The 22,035-nt window shown below is 45.5% G+C and overlaps 1 protein-coding gene across 1 annotated transcript in view; it reads right to left on the bottom strand.

The window, feature by feature from the left end:
- The window catches only part of LOC146058403 (myeloperoxidase-like), a 47,019-nt gene that overhangs the window by 6,950 nt on the left and 18,034 nt on the right, over window positions 1-22,035 (bottom strand). Inside the window, exons 6-11 of the mRNA XM_083170684.1 lie at window positions 17,451-17,657; window positions 16,718-17,033; window positions 13,598-13,758; window positions 9,087-9,339; window positions 5,405-5,575; window positions 3,458-3,695 (exon numbers count right to left, since the gene is read on the bottom strand). Of these exons, the coding sequence (XP_083026810.1) occupies window positions 3,458-3,695; window positions 5,405-5,575; window positions 9,087-9,339; window positions 13,598-13,758; window positions 16,718-17,033; window positions 17,451-17,657 (1,346 nt within the window). The remainder of the gene's footprint in view (window positions 1-3,457; window positions 3,696-5,404; window positions 5,576-9,086; window positions 9,340-13,597; window positions 13,759-16,717; window positions 17,034-17,450; window positions 17,658-22,035) is intronic.

Genomic DNA, 22,035 nt, shown 5'->3' with positions numbered 1-22,035 from the left:
AAAGGATCTTGACAATCTAGATGAGTGGGCAATAAAGTGGAAGATGAGATTCAATGTGGATAAATGCAAGGTTATGCACCTTGGGAGACATAACCAGTATGCTAGTTATAACCTAAGTGGGGAATAATTGGGTAATTCAGTACTTGAAAAGGGTCTAGGAGTTCAAATAGACAACAAACTGGTGTGTAATGCTCAATGTAATATAGCAACAAAAAAGGGCAACAAAATTTTAGCATGTATTAAAAGGGGCATGGAAACTAGGGACTCAAACGTAATTATGCCACTGTAGAAAGCATTGGTTAGATATCACCTCGAATATGGAGTACAATTCTGTGCCCCACACTATAAAAAGGACATCATAGAATTAGAAAAAATCCAAAGAAGACCAACAAAGCTTATTAGGGGATTGGAGAATTTAAGCAATTTGGGACTATGTACACTAGAGAAGAGAAGTTTAAGGGGGGGACATGCTCAACATGTACAAATAAATCAAGGACCAATATAAGGAACTGTCAAACACCGTTTTTTTCTGCTAGAAAGGAATCTAGGATGCGAGGGCACGACTTTAGATTAAAAGAAAAAAGATTTTGTTCATCTAGAAGAATAAATTTATTTACGGTCAGAGCAGTCAAACTTTGGAACTCTCTTCCTGGAGAAGTGGTGTCGGCAGACACAATAAATACATTTAAAATAAGATTGGATAAACATTCATTGGTTAAAAACATCCACGGGTACAAATAAGAAACATACAGTAATCGGTCTTTAAAATATCAGAACATACTATACAACAAGGAATAAACTATTATAAACATAGGTTGAACTAGATGGACGCAAGTCTTTATTCAGCCTTACCTACTATGTAACTATGTAACTTAAATTGCTCATTGCCAAGGGGGAATGCAGCCCGCTCCCCCGCCCGCCCAGCTGTCCCGCCCCTTGCTGTGCCCGGCGTATCCAGAGTTCAAGTCTCCAGCTGGACCGCTAGCCAAGAGGCACTCGCAGTCCAGCAGCCAATGCTGTTTCTGATTGGCTGGTGGACCACAAGCGCCTATTGGCTAGTGGTCCAGCGGGGGACTCCGTCTCCAGCCGGGGACAGCGAGGAACAGGGACCAGGCGAGCAGGGTGGTGGAGCCGACAGCAGCGGTGGCTCCAGCGTCCTGTGATATTTTGGCATGCTCCACCGGCTCCACCCTAGCTATGCCGCTGTATACAGCCGGGTAATGCACCGGCTGTCCGGCTGTGTCATTGCTTTAATTGTGTGAAGGCTAGCAGCTGTCTTACAAGGAGCTTTTCACCCTCCCCTTGGCAAGGAGCAATTCACTCCCCCTTGCCAATGAGCAATTTCACTCCCCGTAGGCAATGAGCAATTCACTCCTCCTTGGCAACAAGCAATTTCACTCCCCCTTGACAATGAGCAATTCCCTCTCCCTTGGCAATGAGCATTTAACGACCCTCGGTAATAAGCATGTATTCTCCCTTGGCAACGAGCAGGAAGCCCCCTTGGCATTGAGTATGAAGCCCCTGGCATCAAGCAAGAACCTAGCAATGAGAATGTAGGTAAGAGAAACTTATGTATCAAATATGTAATGGGCATCATGGTGTGTGTTATATTTTGTGATGGGCATACCACGGTGTGGTATAATTTGTGATGGCCATCATGGTGTGTGGTATAATGTGTAATGGGCATTACTGTGTGTGGCACAATGTGTAATGGGCAGCAGCGGTGTAGCTAGGTGCCATGGTGCCCGAAACAAGGGCATATTTTGTGCCCCCCCCCCCGGTAATGAATTGGGGGCGTGGCTAACGGAATCTGCTGCGCTATATAAGACGCTGTAACGGAATCTGCTGCGCTATATAAGACGCTGTAACGGAATCTGCTGCGCTATATAAGACGCTGTAACGGAATCTGCTGCGCTATATAAGACACTGTAACGGAATCTGCTGCGCTATATAAGACGCTGTAACGGAATCTGCTGCGCTATATAAGACACTGTAACGAAATCTGCTGCGCTATATAAGACACTGTAACGGAATCTGCTGCGCTATATAAGACACTGTAACGGAATCTGCTGCGCTATATAAGACACTGTAACGGAACCTGCTGCGCTATATAAGATGCTGACAGCTGTACATAAATATATATACAGATAAAGATATATACTGTACAACACAGCAGGGCGGCAGCAGAAGCCAGAGAGATTCACTTCCCCCCCCCCCCTCCTCCCCTGGGCCCCACGAATCCCCCAAACCCCAAGTTTATTAACATCATTAATTAGCTTAAAATGCACTGTCTGCCGGAGCCTATGATGAGTTGCAACTCACCATTAGGATCAGAATTAGGATGCTGCCACTGCTCTCCGTGAAAGGGGGGACTTCTACATCAAGGGTACATGTCATCAAGCGCAGGGCGGGCAGCAGTAACGGGACCCGGGCACAGCAGTGAGCCTCACTCATGGGGCAGCAGTGTCTGGAGTTTTTGGTGCTCCCTGCAGACCCCGCTGGTGGTGGCTCCTCCACGGGGTCTCTGCCATACAACCACTGCTCCAGAGTAACTTCCGGCCCCCAGAGACGTGTTGACGTCCACCCGCAGGCGCTGCGTATTTCCTGTGCCCCCTGCACAGTGAGTGACAGGTGCGTGCAGGGCAGCAAGCCAGGCTTTCATTGGCGGCAGCGGTGATTGCTGGAGCCTGGCCAGCAGGGGGTGGGGGGCAGGGGGGACGAGTCCACGCAGCAGCCGGAGGTGGGGTGCGGTGCGGTGTGAGTGTGGCTAATTGCCGCACCCCCCGCACCCACATTGTGATGCCACTGAGGCCCTGTATAGTACGATGCAGGGATCATTTGTGGAGGGGGGGCGGGCCGGCGGCGCCAATCGACCAATCGCCGCCCGGAGCATGAGCTCCGGTGGCTCTGCCCTCCCTACGCCTCTGATGGGCAGTGTGTCTAATGGGCTCTAGTTGGCATAGTGTGTCTAAGAGACATTACTGTGTGGTGTAATGTGAATTGGTTGGTGGACATGCCCTAAATTTTTGCTGCATGCCTCCTGTGCACACTGTCCCTATTATGACATATCAGTTGATACTCCACACACAATGTAGCTCCACCCACAATGAGGGGCACTAAAATATATGAATGCTTATCAAAAAAATTAGGCTTGGGTATGGTGCAAACATCCTCACTTGTTTATAAGTGAAGCAAAATTAAAAAAAATAAGTCTGGACTGAGGCTGCAATCACACATGATGAAACAAGCCCAAATGACACATGAGGGGGGCTAGCTATAGAGACGTGACACATGGAGGGCCAGGGTTGGAGAGACATATAGGGCTGGCCTAGAGGGACATACAGTATGAGGGGTCTGGAGTGACAAATAATGAAGACACTATTATACTGTAGTATCTCTCCTTGATATGAATACCATAGCAGCTGTTTATTGTTTTCCTTTATATGACAAAAGTTACCTGTCTCCATCTCGGACTCTACGGAACTGATTTCCAATCAGGCAAGAAAGCAGCTTTCCAATTCTTCCATTGGGAACCAGGGGCTCAGAGACTCCTCCAATCCAGAGATCAATGTTTTCAGGTGTTCCGTATAAACTGATTAATTTTTCTGCAAGTGTCCTATTATTCAGCACAGTGGCCAATTCCTGAACATTACGTGGTGCAGAAAGGCCACAGAACCTCCTCCACGAGTTGTATCCTTTATTGAAAAGAACAGAACCAGGATATACCTTAAATAAATAATACACTACAAGCATAAGACAGAGAGAACACATTACAGGTTGAGTTTCCTTTATCTGTTATCCAAATATTTCTGAAAACCAGTTTCTAGAATGTACTTTTTTTAATTTTGCAAAAAAGCACTATGACACTATAACTGGCACTACTGTGTACATGATATCTACTGTAACTGGCACAACTGGGTACATGATATGTTCTGTAAATGGCACTACTGGGTGCATGATGTGTACTGTAACTGGCACTACTGGGTACATGATGTGTAACTGGCACCAGGGGCGCCGATTAACGTTTTTTCCGGTGGGTGCTTAGACCCCCCCAGGACTCCCCTGCTGCTCGCCGTCTGGGATTCTGGCAGCGGCAGCGCCGCAGCGGGGTCCCAGCAGCGGATATGCGGTCAGCAGCAGGGTCTCTGTGGAAGATGGGAACTAGTTCCCATCCGCTGCAGGGACCTCCGCTGCTGACAGCATATCTGCTGCTGGGACCCCGCTGCCGGGGCCCGTGGGTGCTCCTCACTTTTTACGTGGGTGCTCGGGCCCCGGAGCACCCACAGTTTTGGCGCCTATTACTGGCACTATTGGGTACATGATATGTAACTGGCACTACTGGGTACATGATATGTAACTGGCACTATTGGTTACATGATGCTTAACTGGCACTACTGAGTACATTATGTGTAACTGGCACTACTGGGTACATGTATGTACTGTAACTGACACTACATGGTACATGATATGTACTGTAACTGGCACTACTGGGTATATGATATGTACTGTAACTGACACTACATGGTACATGATATGTACTGTAACTGGCACTACTATGTATATGATATGTACTGTAACTGGCAAATAGTTTTCCAATTCAGTTTGTATTGTTTTGTGATTGCAAAAAAACCACCCCAAAACAAAAACAAGTACAAACTCTACACAGAGGTTGTAATAAAACTGATAAGTGAAAGTTGTGACATTATTTTGCCTATGTTTTCTTGTGCTTTAAAGTATTGTGTTATGTTCCTCTGATAGGAAGAAGTGGGGACAACATTTTAATCTTTGGGTTAAGACAAACCCAAACATGAAACCTGTAGCGGTCTTGTGTATTAGCACTAATGGTATTTAGCTGTAGGATTTGGTTTCACAAATTATAGTTTAAATGATAAATCACTTGGTTGAGCACTACGTTTAAAATAGTCATTAGAATAGTTAATACACAATTCAGATTCATAATGGAACCTGGATCCAGTGGCGTATCTATAATAGTCCCAGGGGGTCCTTACCATGCACATTGCACCCATTTTTGTTATACTTACCCTCCAGTCTGAGCACTCTAGTACTCAGAACCTACTGCTCCGGCAGAGAGGAGGGCCCCCGGGCAGAGGAGGCTGCACTTGGGCCTCCTCCTCTCTCCCAAGTGTTCTAACTTTTGAAAGCTTTCAAACTTTAACTGCCAGGATTCAAAATTATGAAAAATATTTTAGGTGACAATGTACAGTATGACATTTACGATTCTCTATATTTTGGAGTGTTCTTTATTATAGAACTTAAAGCTAACTGCTTATGTTACCTAGCTCAGCATACGTTTAGGAGTGTGGACTCACTCCAGCTCAGCAGCCCCTTTGACCATTGGTCATCTTTAGCGCGGACATACAAGTACCCCTTTTGTTTATGTTACCTGGCAATCCGTGATCTCGACCTCGTTGTATATTGAGAGAAGGTAGATCAAAACCGATACGCTTGCTCAAAACGAAGAGTCGCTCCCTCAACTCGTCAACAACAATCTGGTTCTGGCGGTTTAATTTGGCATGATTGGCCATCAAGCCCCGGAGCAGAGGATCAATTCCACCTGCAAAAAGCATTTAGTGTATTGTAAAAAAGATTGTAATGTACAAGGCTCAGTGATAAACCAGTGACCATCATTTACACGTTTGTCGATTACTAAAATGGGAGATGTTGCTATGGGCAACCAATTTAGAATATATTTATTATTTATTTAGCATCTTCTAGAAGATAATAATAGCTGATTGGTTGCCAATAGCAGCATCCAATGTGAAATAGAACTCCCATCTTAGTAAATTCCTCCCCCAAAGTGTCTAGATAGACCCCAAAAGAGTGACATGGTCAAAAGATTGGCAGGGTCAAAAGGTCGACGAAAAAGTTAGGATATGAAAAGGTTAACCTGTGTTTTTCCCATTTTTCGTGTCAATGTTGAAAACTGTCGACATGGACCCCCAATTAGTGTAACGCATATCGCTTCACTCACCATGCTTCGGGGCTAGTGCCCCGCTGTGTTTGGCACACTGTAAGTCCATCTTTTATTGCATGGTGACCATTTAGGGTAGACCTATTGACTGCCTATCTAGACAATGTAGATGCATCAGCTGGAACTACAGCATTTACACAACTACTGCAAGTAAAAAATAAATATATGTTCAAATAATAGAGGTAGTAGTAGTAGTAGGAAGAAAATAGAATTACTGTAGAAGAGTCAGTGATTGCCGCCATGTGTGACACAATCACTTCACAGCCAAAATGCGTTTCTGAAATATTACAAAGGATTACTACATATGAAGTGCCTCTCTGGGAATCACCAGATTCACTTGGCTGGCGCAGGCTGGCGCAGAGGCGCTCCATCAGATGGGGACGCAGGAGCGTTTCTCACGTTTGTGCGTCCCTGCCAACACGGCAGCGGGAAGCGTTTTCACTGCCCATCTCCGCTTCGTAAAGACGAGCAGGGATCGGGGGGAGCTGGTGGCAGAGGGGGAGCTGCAGCGGGTGGCAGAGGGCGGCGGAGGGCTCCATCGGAACGGGATGCGTGAGCATCTCACGTGCGCACGCCCTCTTCCTGCGGAGCTGCTCCATCTGTAAATGCCACATTGTGGGAAATGTCTTAACACAGGTACAATGTATATGTGCACTATACAAGTGTCTTCGAGGGTATACATATAGGGGGACTATTGCCTATTTTTTAAACCATCTGTCTAGATCACTTACCCCTTTTCCACTTGCAAAAATATCCCGGGTTTTTGCACATGGACGGGCATCAACCCGGGATTTAGTGCAGTGTGAAAGGGTCTTTGAGGAATATCCCGTATTCAGCATTCCGGGATCTCTACCCAGGTCCTGACCTGGGTAGGACCCGGAATCGACACGGGATGCCGTCAGTGTGAATGGGGATGGTGTCAGTTTCCAGTGTGCGGCTGCAGTGAGTGGAGTGCCCGAGCAGCCCGGAGAGAGGAGAGGCAGAGCGGATCTCCGTGCACGGCCCGGGCAGAGGTGGCAGAGGAGCAGCGGCAGATCAGAGCTAGGACAAAGCACTGAGGATAGTGTAACGCAGCCCGGATCCGGCGAGAAGAGGCGGGAGCAGCAGCGGCTCTTTTCGGGGAGAGAGAGAGCGGAGGAAGGAGGCGGTGTGGGGGGGACTGGCTCCTATGGTACACGGGCATGGCCTCTCGACTCCGAGGAGACCGGCTCCTACAAGGTACAGACGCCCTGTCCGCTGGATGCAGCAGTGGGGCACTTCCTGATCCCAGATCTATGACAGATCTATGGATCAGTGTGAATGGGGCTGTCCCGGGTCGATCCCGGGTCTGAATGCAATGTGAAAGGGTACATTCCCGGGTAGTGTCCCGGGAAGCATCCTGGAACACATTCCCGGGTATAACCGGGACTGCAAGTGGAAAAGGGGTATTAGAAATGAAGCACAAAGTGCTCAATGTGTACACCCCATAGCGATGGCGATGCATGGTCCTGCACATTGCCATCGCCTGCACAGATCTTTGGTATACAGTATGCAGGCAAAATCTAGATAGCCGGAGGTAAATAACGATCCATGTAAGCGCACATTATTATCAGTTATACATACTGAACAATAACATTGTTAACAATATTGTTATTGTGCATATTGTCTGTCTTTATTGCATGGTGTGTTTAGGGGCTGTAGTGGAAACTACACTGGGTTTCTTCCCCTTCCCTAGGGTATTCTGCTTTGTATGTCCTTGATAACGGGGTCTTACCGAAATGCCATGGGACTAATAAAGGCAAGATTTTAAACTACTGAAAGCCTGTCGGAGTGCTGCCTATATCTGCTCTGGATAATTTATACAATTATTAACAAGTAGGGATAATATGAAAATACCCTTCTTTCTTAGATATCATGTTTTTGATCTTTACTATAGATGGTTTCTGGTATCCATACTATAGTTTTATTTGAGTATTAGAATATGTATTTAAATAATGGAGATTGCACTGTTTTGAAATACGGCACTAAGAGGCATTGTCTATACATAAGTTGTGACAGGTGGCAGATCGGCTATATCAATCTATCATGCTGATCACATTATACATTTCATTTTATGCTACTGTTATGAATACTGTTATGATAGACTGCTGATGTACTTGCATTATACTCTGTGCCCTTTTTTGCATGTTGATTATGTTTTTTGTATTGTTTCTATAGTGGCAGAACATGCCACCCCATGTGACCTAGCTGGCACACGTCACGTAAAGACGGCCTAGCTTGATGACATCAGCCCGTCGCAGTGCACGGAGATGATGCCATCTCTCCACTACTCATGGGGTATAAGGTGAGCTAACTATAACACAATGTTTGTATCCTGATGACATTTTCTATATGGAAATGAAACGTTGATAGACTGAAGTCTTGTGTGGAGTAATTTTTTCTTGAGGACCCGAGTGCCACTGTATGGTATGGTATATGTACTATAACTGTATTGTGTCTGGACCCTGGTTTGGATTTGTGGGCACCGGGGACAAGTAACTATCATTGGAGTAGTGCCGACTATTTGCATCTTATATATATATATATATATATATATATATATATATATATATATATATATATATAAATAGACACAAACACAACATATGACCGGCACCATCCTCCATTACCCGGCTCCTCAGTCATTCAAGGTTGTGGACGAATGCTTTGGCATTTCACGTCCATTACCAGAGCAGGCCTCCTAGCAGAGCACCGAGTAGGAGTGCTGTTGATGTTGATCGATGCCTGAAATTAGATAACAAGTGCAGCACTGAACTGGCCTGGGGTACTCATGCATCTCTGTGCAGGAACTGGGCTGTCACTCTGCGGGCACTTTGCCTCACTCTGCTGGCAGACCCCACTGTTCATCACTGCATGGCAGCTTGTTTTTTCTGCACGCCCCACAGACCCTGCTAGCGCTGGCTTCCTCAAGTCACACCGGGGTCTGCGGTACAATTGTTATGCCACTGACTAGATCTCTTAGATGATGATTGTGAATTAACTGGGGTAAGTGCTGACAGTTTGCAGGACCATATGCATTTCACACATAAGCTGCATGATAATAACAGGTTGTTACCTTGCTTCAACACTCTCCAGCTGGCAAAGAATGTCTGATGCAGTGGGACCATTGGTTCTGGGCTGTAGGGACGGTAACCATCTGCTAATCTGTAAATAAATGGCTGTATCAGAGTATGACCCATCCTGAAGGCAATAGTGAAGACACTGGACACCCGTGGGTCCTCACTCTCATTGTAAGATGTATATGCAGGAAGAACTCTTGGCAGTTCATCACCAAACAGCAGTGGCAGCCAGTCGTTGAATGTAATTTTCTATAAACAAAAAATAAAGGATGCTTAACTCAGAATGCAACAGCAAGCAAAAATAAAAAAAAAAAAGTTTTTTAAAGTACCTAGTGGACAATAGAATAATGTACAGTACATTAACTTTATAGTCTAAAAAATGCATATGCTTTTATGTTACTTTTCTTCTTGTGAGCAGCTTATTTTTAGCTGACCTACCACAGATGTGTTTGTACTGTAGTTTTTCTGCTTTTGAATTTGACATGTCAGCAAACATACAGTATAAGAATTCAGTTTAGTCTAATTAAAGCTCTTAAACTAGGTGCCCACAATGCAATTTTTCAGTCAAATCGACATTCCAGTATTTGTGCTGCACACTGTACAATTTTATTTAGAAATATTCCAAATTTATGGATCTATAATTTGGATAACTCCATCCACATGGAGGAGGGGAATTCAAGAAATTTTTTAGGAAATAGTCATATTACCCAGAATGCCTACACACTGCAGGATATCAGGTCCTTTTTTTTTTTTTACTAATTTCCTTTGGCAAGTCTGACCAATATGATAATCAAAGGAGAGTGTTTGTAGTAATTTTTTTTTATCATTTTAGAGTAAAATGATCATGCCGACATAAACCACAATAAATCAAGCCAATTGCCAAATTGCAAATCTCACCTAAAAAAATGTATAGTGTATACCTAGATTTACTTCCTCCTCATTTCAATACCAAAGAACATGGGTAAGTAGCCAAGCCTTAGATGGTGTACACACGGTTTGGTTCGAAATTGAACGCATTTGATTTAGATTCAATCCCGATGCGTGGCAATCGTCAGATGTGCTGCGGAGACGATACATCTGACGATTGCTGCTGTGAGAGCTGGTTCCCGCTTGGCCGCGGTGACCGCATTCTGTGAAGCTGACTGATACACACTCACACTGGCTCTGGGACTTGTCATGTGATGAAAAACGAGTGCAAACAGCACGAGCGGTAATAAACTTCCAGGTTGAGGGATTGTCTGATCCTTGCAGAGTTCTGTTAGGTAGGCGAACAGTTAACAGGCTTAGGCATGTAGTTAATTTAAATAAGGGGAGTGTTAGGAAGGGGCTAGCAGACATTTTGTCTGAGGCATGAGTTTCAGCCATCTCTTTCTCCGGAATATTCCCCGCTCTCCCTCCCCAAGTCACCTTTGTCCCCACCGGTTTCTTTTTCTTTGCCAGTTGGGGGTTTGTCAACCTATATTTTTGGCGGGAAAGAATGGCAGTTACAGGGGCTATTGCGCTGCTGTTTTAAGGGTGTGCTCTTTGCCAATACATTGTATACACTGGCTTTCCTTACCGGGGGTCATTGGGGCTTGGTTGTCTGGCTGGCCCAATTATGGTGTATTGGGGAGAGAGTCTGAGACCTGGCATTTGTTGGTGTTGCCAACAAATTAAGGAATATCATGTCATGGACATGAGTGTCGGCGTTAAGTCGTAATGTCACTGTGGGTCTGGCCGTTCTTATTTCCACCATACTTAGTTTAAAGATCATAATAAATTACGGTTGACCAATTTATAAATGACATTTCAGTTGTTTGTGTGATTATTTCTAGTTGAGTTAAGTTAGTTAATTAGTGATAAGATTATTGTGCAATGATGTCATACAGTCCATATATGCCGATAGAAAGTTTATATCCAGGGGACCTTGCACAGGCAATATCAACATCCCCCTTAAGGATCTCCCCCATTCCACAACTGGCCATTATCTCTGCTGTATGGATCTCACGGGGTAAAGCGGCATACACACGTAGAGATGTGTGCTAAGCAATTTTGCTAAGCTATTTAGGGTAGTCGATTTCCTGGTGCCCAGATCTCCCATGGGGAGCACATACACATGCAGTGATTTGTGCTAATCGATTTTGCTAAGCAATTTTGCTTAAGCAAAAAAAAAAAAAGCCAGGTAGTGGTTCAGAATGAGAGATCTCGATCACTATCACTCATCCTGTACACACACAGAGATTTGCAGTCACCTGCTTAACAATTTGACTAGATTTTGACTGCATGTACTGACTTAGCAGGAGATACTTCCTCCTCATTTCAATACCAAAGAACATGGGTAAGTAGCCAAGCCTTAGAGGGTGTACACACGGTTTGGTTCGAAATTGAATGCATTTGATTTAGATTCAATCCCGATGCGTGGCAATCGTCAGATGTGCTGCGGAGACTATACATCTGACAATTGCTGCTGTGAGAGCTTGATTTTTGCCTATTTTCTAAGTGATCTTTACTTAGAAATTAAGCATGGATCGCTCTGTTTGCATGCGCACGAGCGATGGCGATACGCGATCCCATGCATTGCTATAGCCAGGCTAGATCATTCAAGCATGCAGTATAAATCTAGTAAGATCGCCGGTGTTCTCACTGGAGAACACTGGTTAGCAGTTAGCACAAACCGCTCAGCACACATCGCTGGTGTATAGCATGTGTGTCAGCAATGTGTGCTGAGTGATCTGCGCTAAACTGCATCTCTCAGCACAGGGCTGAAGTTGCCCCGCAGCTATGTACTGCTGACAAATTTAGTTAATTACAATGGTAAAATCACCCCATACAAAGTAAAAAGGTGGTCGTCGCCTTTAAGTAGTGGTACAGCTTTGGCTGGGTTAAGGTTATGGGGACCACAGGGCAACCTTCTTCTGGGGGCCCCCATCAATAAAATTGTCAATAAGATAAGCTGGTTATTAAAAAAGTTTAATAATAAGAACAAATTAATTAATGAAATATAAATTCTCCAACCAGTACACATTTGCCATAACTCCCAACTATCCCAATTTTTCCTGGACAATCATGTTTTTTTGGGATTGTCCCAGGTCCCGGGACTGGCAGTGTCCCGCAGCGGGGGGTGGGGCAGTTGAGAGTCCCTCTGTCAGTTGCTGCTCTAATAGACGCTGTGTGCATGCGCACATCATCTAATCAGTGAGACAGAAGGGAGAGGTGGAATGGCCGGCAGCTATCAGTGGCCTCATGATTGCGAGCATTCTGCGAAGCCACACCCCCTCCCGAGGTCATGTCCTTTTTCAGGGTTGGTGCAGGAAGTCCTGAGTCAGCATACGAAAATGTTGGGAGGTTTGCATGTGTTACTCACTCTGTAGTGGCTCCAGTACACATTAATTTACTAAACCTTGGAGAGTGAAAAAAATGGAGAAAGATAAACTACCCACCCAGCACATCCTGTCATTTCAACACAACTTGTAACATGGCAGTTAGGAAATTATTGATGGGATACTTTACTTCATCCCTCTCCAAGGCATAGAAGATCTCCCCCTATGCCAAGCAGAATCCTCTGTTCACATACAGTGGGAAGCGGTCATCTATTAGAATGAACTTAGGTCTACAGTCATTAGGTCGACCCCACTAGGTCGACTGGCAGGAAGGTCGACCTGACTTAAGGTCGACATGGGCCAAGGTCGACATGAATTAAGGTCGAATTTGCATAAAGGTCGACATGAGGAAGGTCGACTGGTCATAAGGTCGACATGGGTTTTTCACTGTTTTTTGAGCCGACATGTGCCGACAGGCGGTATTTCATGCCCTACCATCCACTAGGGCGTGGTGGGAGAATAAAATAGTGTGCCGAGCGCAGCGAGCGATGCGAGGGTCCGATTCTCATTGCCAACTGTGTCCATGTCGACTGTGTCGACATTCGGATAAAAAAACAGTGAAAAACCCATGTCGACCTTATGACCAGTCGACCTTCCTCATGTCGACCTTTATGCAAATTCGACCTTAAGTCATGTCGACCTTGGCCCATGTCGACCTTAAGTCAGGTCGACCTTCCTGCAAGTCGACCTAGTGGGGTCGACCTAATGACTGTAGACCTAAGTTCATTCTGACAGATGTACCGCTTCCCATACAGTATGCCACAGTGTTCCACTACATTACGGCGACATCTCCCCTCAGAGAAGTTGCATGCAATGCCCTTTTAAGCCGATATATCACATGCAGTCCTTTTGCATACAATATATAACATGCAATCCTAGCCAAACCTGCCTGGCTCGGAAGTGATCCTGCAGATTGCTTCTCCAACTGGTGCAACTTGGAAGCTCCAGTGCAAAGTGAACGGGGCAATGCATCGCATGGGACCTATTGTCATTCACCTGCAATTTTGGCTCTTTTCCTGCGACTGATTGCTTCAATTGTAGGAAAAGAGCCCAAATTGCATAGTGAATGGAGGTCTTTACCTATGCTGGTGATGTAGCCCTTGGTGAGCGCCCAACACGCACTTTGTAGAGAAGACATTATATTGTACCTGCATCATACATCCTACGATCTTCCGGGCTTCTTGGTACAGCGTTTCCCCTGACCAACATGGGTTTAAGACGTGCAGCTCTCTTGCAATACGATTGTGTTCTCTCATGAAGAGTGTTTGAAATGCGGTGAGACCAGGCTGTTCACTGACGCGGGTATCCCCTAGAACAGATCAATGACATCAGAAATTACACCACAAAGCCTGTTTCCACAAGTCAGAGATACAATTCATAAGACTAATACAGAAGATATAATGCACTCATAATAGCATCTCTATGGGGACATCAATATGGGGCTATGATAGTGTTCTGCTGTCCACACACTAGACCAACTTTCATCCAACTATCTAACTAATTGGTGGGATGGAATAAAAATATGGTACTGAATTTGAGCAATTGTCAATTGTAATTCAGTAATTCTCTCCCAAATGATCAGACAAAAACTGTCATTCAAACAAGGTACTGCAGTAGAATCTGTTTACTTTAAACAATTTGAATGAATGTTATTGCTCATATTCCTGGGTTTGTAAGCAAACTGGGGATTGTAATTTGCTCACATACATACCAGATTTTCAGTCCAACCAACCAACCAGCTAGTTGTATAGTTGCATAAAAGTTGGTCTAGTGTATGGCCAACATTAGTCCACTTTTCCTGTGGCACGTTGTTAGTGATTGGCGTTGTACATAAGCGGCCAGATGATCAGATCTGGCCTTGGAAGCAAATATTGCAGTAGCAATCTCTTTATTTGATACTCTTCGTTTGACTAAATCTTACCAGAGCAATGTACCAGAACCTAAATCTCGGTCCAGGTTTGGAGGTCATAAATATACAAGGGTTTATAAACTGCGATACCACAAACATGGTCTACATGCTCATTTGTGGGTGTGGGCTACGATATGTGGGTTGAAATACCCATGCTCTGAAGATGAGGTTTCACCAACATCGACAAAACATTGTAAACAAAAATGTACTACATAGTGTATCTAGACACTATTCAGAAGCACACAAAAGTGACCCAAAATGCCTTAAATTGATAGGTATAGAACATGTAGAAATCGGTACTTATGTAGTAGACGGGCGCCCAATTAACATACGTACGCTTGCGGAAGGAAATCGCATCGCATCACATGTCCCGTTTTAGTGCCATGCGATCCATGCAATGTGATGCGATTCCACTAGTTTATATGCTAGAAGTTTGTCAGTTACCGTAACTATGCTTTCTGAATAAGCTTAAGCTACGGAAATAGCGTAGTCAGTCAGAACTTGCATAAGTTCTCCCGGGCACTCACTCTGAGGAGAATAGCTGACAGTGATGGATGCTTCTCAGAGTTCTGGCAGTGTTACAGTGACCGGTGTGCAAGGCGCAGGCATGGCAGGTGAGCAAATGTCCATGTTCACCCTGCCTACATCAGAGGAGGAGGCTGTGCTGTTTTTTCAGCAAGAAGAATTGCTGCCCATTACGCAGACTTGCGTAAATGGCCATCCGATGAGGCTGTCTCTTAAGGAAGCGACGTGGCACTGCAACATTAAGTGTTGCCTGAAGAAGGTCAGCATTCGAGCAGACCACTGGTGCCCCGGGTGCCGGTTACCATTCCTGACCCTTCTTATCTTTTACTAAAAAACAGTCAACAGTTAACACGTTGTCATTACTGTCTCATGATTTTGCCGGTGTGAATGTGTTCCTGAAACACCCCCACCAGCAGCGTAGCTACGTTTTGGGCGCCCCCGCCCATGCAAACCCCCCCAATCCCCCGCAGCCTTACCTTTCGCGCTGGTCCCGGCGGCTCTGTTCTTCTACTGAGGACCACCACAAAATGGCCGCCCCCATACAGCAGACAGTTTCTGTCTGCTGTATGGGGGCGGCCATTTTGTGGTGGTCCTCAGCAGAAGAACGGAGCCGCCGGGACCAGCGAAATAGGTAAGCCTGCGGGGGATTGGGGGGAGGTGTAACTATAGCACTGCAGCCCCCGGTGCCCCCATATGCACAGCGCCCCCCCGCGGTGGTGGGGGCTGCGGTGCTATAGTTACGCCACTGACCCCCACCATCCACGCCATCCCAAAGCATGGTGAGCGGACGTGGTACGCGTCCTCCCGACCTTTTCATACCCCCACTATCCACGTCGGCAATATAGTGTGGCCAACGCAGCAAGCCACCGAGCCCGAAGCGTGGCGAGCGGACACGGATAACTTCACATGTATTGGGGTCAAGCCTAAGATTCATCATACCTTGGGAGGACCTTTCTTACCTTACTGGTGGACATTCTCTGTTAGAGGAACTGCATTATACCAAGTTAGCTGGTTGCTAAATTTGCACAAGGAGTGCATTGGACTGCATCACATTCAAGGATTAATCATCCATTCGACTTGTGGCGACCAGTTTGGTAATTATCAAAATACCTCCGGAGATACCCCTTATACCTCCTTCAAATCTTGCAAGTTATGGCTATAATTTATGCCCCTAAGCTAACCACATATTGATGTGGCCACCAGCACCTCAGGCACATTTGATATTGTTTTGCCATTTAATGTGATTGTGTTCATTTTTATTTTATTTTTTATATGTGTTTTTTAAATATATGATACAGATGGAGCCGGCTTTATTTTTGCCCGGCGATAGACACTGGGACGCACACGCGCGTCCCAGTATCACGGCTTCAGGGAGACGCTGCCCAGTTCGGGGGGGGGGCTGGCGAGGGGCACTGTGGGGACGGCGGGTGAGGCAGCTGGGACCCCCGCCAAGCTCCGTTGGCACGGGGCGCGCGAGCATCTCGTGCGCGCGCACCCTTGGCGGTAGCTGGCCGCTGACGGGGGATGGCGATAGAATCGCCATCCCCTGCAAGGATGGAGCCGGCTCAATCTGTATATTAAAATTGTTTATTTTTATCATAATTTGTCTAGTGTTGCTTTTTTATGCTTATGTGCTTTCCTCATTTGTATAACACTGTATTTTTTTGTGTCCCAGAGCCTGACCCTTCAAAAATAGTCGATAACAAAAATAAAAAATAAAAACAAACCAACCAAACAAACAATAACACAGTTCAAGAAAGAAGCACTTGAGGCGGATGTCTTGATTATGAAGGAGATTCCTAAACCACTTCATAAATGTATGTATAAACCTCACCTGCAAAGAAACAAGGGATTCCAAGTGATCTGTTAGTAATTATACACATATCATCCTGAGCCCCAGCAAAAGGCAGGAATGGATGTCCATTGTCTGTGAAGTTCTGATTAATGGCCAACAGGCCCAGCTGGTTTGTGTTGTTCCGAAGCTTGTTAGCAACTACAGCATCATTGCCATAGACCTGGCTTCCGTCAATGAATGAGGTCAGGACATTGATCTGCTCACGTAAAGGAGTGACTAAATTGCACACTGGTGCTGATCTAAACATTGGCAAACAGTCACTCGTGTTTGTAACCCGAGTATCATTTGGTGGGATCTGCAAATGGAAAATTAATAGAATAGCATTACTAATATAAGACGTGTAACTGTATATTTATGGTCAGTACTCAGAAATGATATCATTTGTGATCTGATATACGTTTTCCTGACAGCCCATGTAACTCATTCCAATACACAATCTCTGACTTCACTTTGCCCTTGTAGTTCTTGCCCCTCTGTATGGAACTGATGACCACTTTTGGCATTATTTAAATAAAGTTTAATAATACAAATTAACAATGATGTTCTACAATATGGTGCTGTTTCCGGGTGATGCTGGCAGCAGAGCACGGGCTGTGTAATACTCTGTACACTAATAATTATGGCTTTAATTGAGAGGAAAATAAACACACAATAAAATTTTCCTAGAATTAAGACTTCTGACTAGTGAATTGATTTGTGAAAAATTTCTTACCATCAGGGGAAAGCAGGGGTATGAGCGGGCACAACTGGTCTCGCAGTCCGTGCCTTCTAAGAAAGTTGTTGTTGCGGGGGTGTCTGGAGCAAGGCCAACATCGTGATCCGTGAGCTGACCCCACTGCATGAACATGAGGGATCTATCATCATCTAGAGTCAGGTTCTGAGCTTGGACCCTTACAACTTCATTTGACACCTTACGTGGCTATCAAAAAAATAAAGATATTAGAATTGAGTGACAAATGTAAAAATTATTTTCTCAATTTCATCCAACAAATTCCCTGTCTTTGAAGTATGTATTACGCTTCTACTCTGCCTCCCTCCAACATCCAGGGTGGTACGACTGAGCTTGCAGTCACTAGGACCTACTATGCATGTGCGGCATCTCCCGCATGTCTTACTTCCCAGACTCCATGAGGACAGGACAGACCAGTAGACTCTCACTACAGCCAGAGCCTTGCAATGCCTACAACCGCAAGCACTGATGTACTGTATCTATTGGGATGCCTGCTGTCATAATACAGACACATGAATTGCCATTCGCATTAAGAAGATCCTGAATCCTGACATGAATGTAGATGCCGACGCCGTAGTTCCAATAGTATGTAGGGTGGGAAATATGTTTAGGTACTAGGGAGAGACTTAGCTGTGGACACACACACACGTTAGAGTTATGCTGTGGGGAGGTAGGTTTAGGTACTTAATATGGGGTTAGGTTTAGGCTATTGGGCAGGAGGGTTAGTGTTAGGGTGTGGAATAGGAAAGTTATGTTTATGCTGTAGCAAGTCAGAGTTAGGTGTAGCAGGGAGAAAGTAAACATGCTTATTTGACCCCGTCAAGATTTTCTCATTCAGTGGGATGCCAGCAGTCAGAGTATCGGTGTTGACCCACCCACCGGTCATTTAGATGTATATCTCTATAATGCGTGCAAGGTGTGTGGTGCACAATTTAATCGCACAAGGGACCGGTTTTTAGCGTCTGTGCATGCGCAGTTATGCACATGTGCAGATGCTTGGTGCGAGTGGCACAATGATCTGCATGTTCGCCATCCTGCTTGCACCTAGCAGTGCGGTTAGTGGATGCGGGGTGGTGGGGGGGGGGGCACACCCATGGGAACACCCAGCGTTTCATAGCTGTTCCTATGAAAACGATGGGCATTCCCAAGGTAATGGCCCAGCGACACGGGTGAGGGGGGCGGGCAGCTGCCCACCCTCTTCTTGCACAGGGCGCACGGAGATCTGAGACACCACAGAGGTCTTATTCTGGTTGCGAGTCAACCAGAATAAGGTCCAAAGTGTGTGTTTGTGTATGTGGAATTGGGTTCTATCACCTGTAATGGTAAGAAGAACTTGGTTCCTCATCCACCACAGTCATAGGCCGTAATCCCAAAAAAAAAGGGACAATGGCAGATATGTGTATAAAGGGCACTTACTGAGACCATTTTGAGTAAGGGGTACTACTGCATTGGGCATTATGGGCCTTATTTTGGTTCACACACAAAATCAATTCTCTCCAATGGATAAAACCATGTGCACTGCAGTTGGGGCAGATGTAACATGTGCAGAGAGAGTTAGATTTGGGTGGGGTTTGTACTTCAAAATGATATCTATATTGCATTGTATAAATAAAGCCACCAGTATTTACTCTGCACAGAAACACAATAACACCCAAATCTAACTCTCTCTGCACATGTTACATCTGCCTCACCTGCAATGCACATGGTTTTATCCATTAGAAAGAGAATTTGCTTTTGGGAGTGAACCAGAATCAGGCCCAATGTGTGTATAACAGTGATGTATCTATGAGGCCGCAGACCCCGCGGTGCCTTGGGCGAGCCAGCGCCAACAGGGTCCGTGGCGGGCGCACAGTGCAGAATGAAAGGGCCCCCCGCCAGTCACCAGTTAAAGTTCCGCACCAGCCACCAAGGCACTTCTCACTGAGGCAGCCGTCACAGCCACTGGCCAGTGCTGCAGAGCCATGCTGGGCTGTGGTGACGTCTAAATCTGACTGTGAATCTGCCTATGGCGCGCAGGCTGCAGAATCAAACAGGGTCCCAGCCATGGCTGCTAGCACGGGACTTCACTTCCCTCGTATGCTCACCCCACTGCCCCTTGGTGCTATCTCTCACCTGCTACCTGTCACATCTCCCACCTGCTGCCTCCTGTTAGAAAAGACTAACAGCAAATTTGATGGTATTTTTTTTATGATCTTTATGTATTTTTTATTTGAGTATGATACATTAGTGCAGGTTTCAGTTTACTTTTTTGTCTTACCAAAAATAATATTGGGGGGGGGGGGGGGGGCGGAGGTGGCGGCACCACAAATATTTATAAGCAATACTACTGTGGGCATTATGTGTAAGTGACACCACTGTGTGTCATACATGTATAAGGAGTACTACTGTGCAGCATAACTTGAACAAGGGGCCCTACTCTGGGTCACTACATGTGGTGTAATGTGTATATTAGAAAAATTTGAAGTTTGCAGTGTCTGTCATAGTCCTGGACATGTTGGTTCTAGCCTTGTAGAGACAACGTTTGATGATGTCATTGGTATAGCCCCTTTGTCTGAACTTTGAGGCCATTGACTCTAATTGTGTTTCCCTCTGGGTTCTATCAGTGTTGTTGCGGATCACCCGCATGAAGTGGGAAACAGGAAGATTTTCTTTCAGTGGTGTTGGATGTTGACTGGAGCTTTTTTATTTTTGCCAAAGTAAAAAAAAAAGTAAATAAAAGCACATACCAAGTGATGCAATAAGTCCAGAAAAAAATCTTCCAACGTTTTGGTCCAATTACTAGGAACTTTGTCAAGGAGTAAGTCAGCCAGGATAAGGACAACAAAAGTGGTCAAATGGAGTCACCGATGTTGAGGTCTAACTGCTGCACCAGCAAACAGCGACCTGCCGGCTTGCCACTGGGTCCTGGGTTTATATACCCTCAATCAGACTAAAGGACCTCCCCGCCATGCATTCCGTGTTCAGCGACGTCCGGCGTCACACAATCCCGTAAGTTCCAGTACAAAAGGGATTTGGTGTCCTTTAAATGGCACAAACTTGCAGTTGTTACCGCAGACTACCAGAACCATACAGTGTGTTGTTGTCTTCTAGGTGAAACTAACTCTGGGAGACCCCAGAGATTCACTAGAAATAGACACCAGTACAACAGACCCCCAATCCGGTACCGGTTCTTCCACATCGGCTTCCGATAATGATTTTTCTGACCACAAACAATCCACAGGTGATTTTTTTAGAGGTTGGCACAACCCGACGACCAAGAGGAAGGGGCATAGACCCTACCCTCGGAAAGGGAGACACTGGCAAAACAGGGAAGGGGAGGGGACGAGGGACTTAGTCTTTAATTTATCAGACACGCCATTGGAACCAGCCATGGTTCAACTCTTATCCAGAGGACATTCCTTTGTCCCCACTGTGTCACATGACCTTTTTGACTCCTCGGTTGATTTATTCAAATTCAGATGTAAAATTCGCCTTTGCGAACATTTTGTCCAACGACCCCAACATGCCTTCCAAACTAAAGAAACACTCCACTTTTGACCCAACCTCCTCCAATGCCAGCCGTAAAACCTTTACATGCCTCGTTGAGAGAGATTTAAGAGAGCCAAGCACCTTGAAAAAACATGATAACCTCACAGACAGAGAGAGAGTGGCCCTTAAAACGTTACAACACAATAACAATTTGGTGATCAGGCCAGCCGATAACGGCGGAGCCGTGGTTGTACAAAATTGGGCAGATTATCACTCCGAAATTCTACAACAACTAAGTGATTCCAACACTTACCAATTGTTAACTACCAATCCAATCCCCTCTTTCAAAACACGGGTCGATGATACTCTACAGATGGCACTCTTGTCACTAGAGACAATAACCTCAAAGTTCACACAAAGGGGCTATACCAATGACATCATCAAACGTTGTCTCTACAAGGCTAGAATCAACATGTCCAGGACTATGACAGACACTGCACAATCCAAACTGGGTCCACTGAAAAAAGACCGGCTCATCTTCGAAAACACATACGACCACATGTCACACAAGATACAGAAAAGCATAAAACGCCACTGGCTGATAGGGGCAACTGACAGTTACCTTAAGCTCCAACACGATGGCCCCCCAATGATGTCAAACAGGAGATGTCCGAACCTGAAGCAGCTCCTGATGCGCCCAATGGCGAATGCTTCAGACCCCACTGGCACCACTTGGCTACACAGCAAAAAACCTGGTTGCTATCGCTGCTCAGGTTGTACCACCTGTAATAGTATGATTGCAGGACCATCTTTCCTACACCCCCAAAAGGGGTAGACCCATCAAAATTAAGTACAGATTACATTGTCAATTGGACCATGTGATCTATATATTACATTGACCCTGTGGTCTTGCCTACGTTGGCATGACCACACGTAAATTTAGAGAAAGGATGGATAACCATCGTTATGCACTCAGGACCGCCATCGAAACCAAAACAGCTGAACAGCCTGTTCCACGCCACTTCCTTCAAACGGGACATCAAACATCCACTCTCAGATGTCATCTGATCGACTGGATACCCCCATCACCGAGAGGAGA

Source organism: Crinia signifera, chromosome 2, assembly GCF_055691185.1.
Source record: "Crinia signifera chromosome 2, ASM5569118v1, whole genome shotgun sequence".
Classification (NCBI taxonomy): Eukaryota; Metazoa; Chordata; class Amphibia; order Anura; family Myobatrachidae; genus Crinia; species Crinia signifera.
The sequence above is the reverse complement of the archived record's forward strand: the minus strand, read 5'-3'. Positions and strand labels throughout refer to the sequence as shown.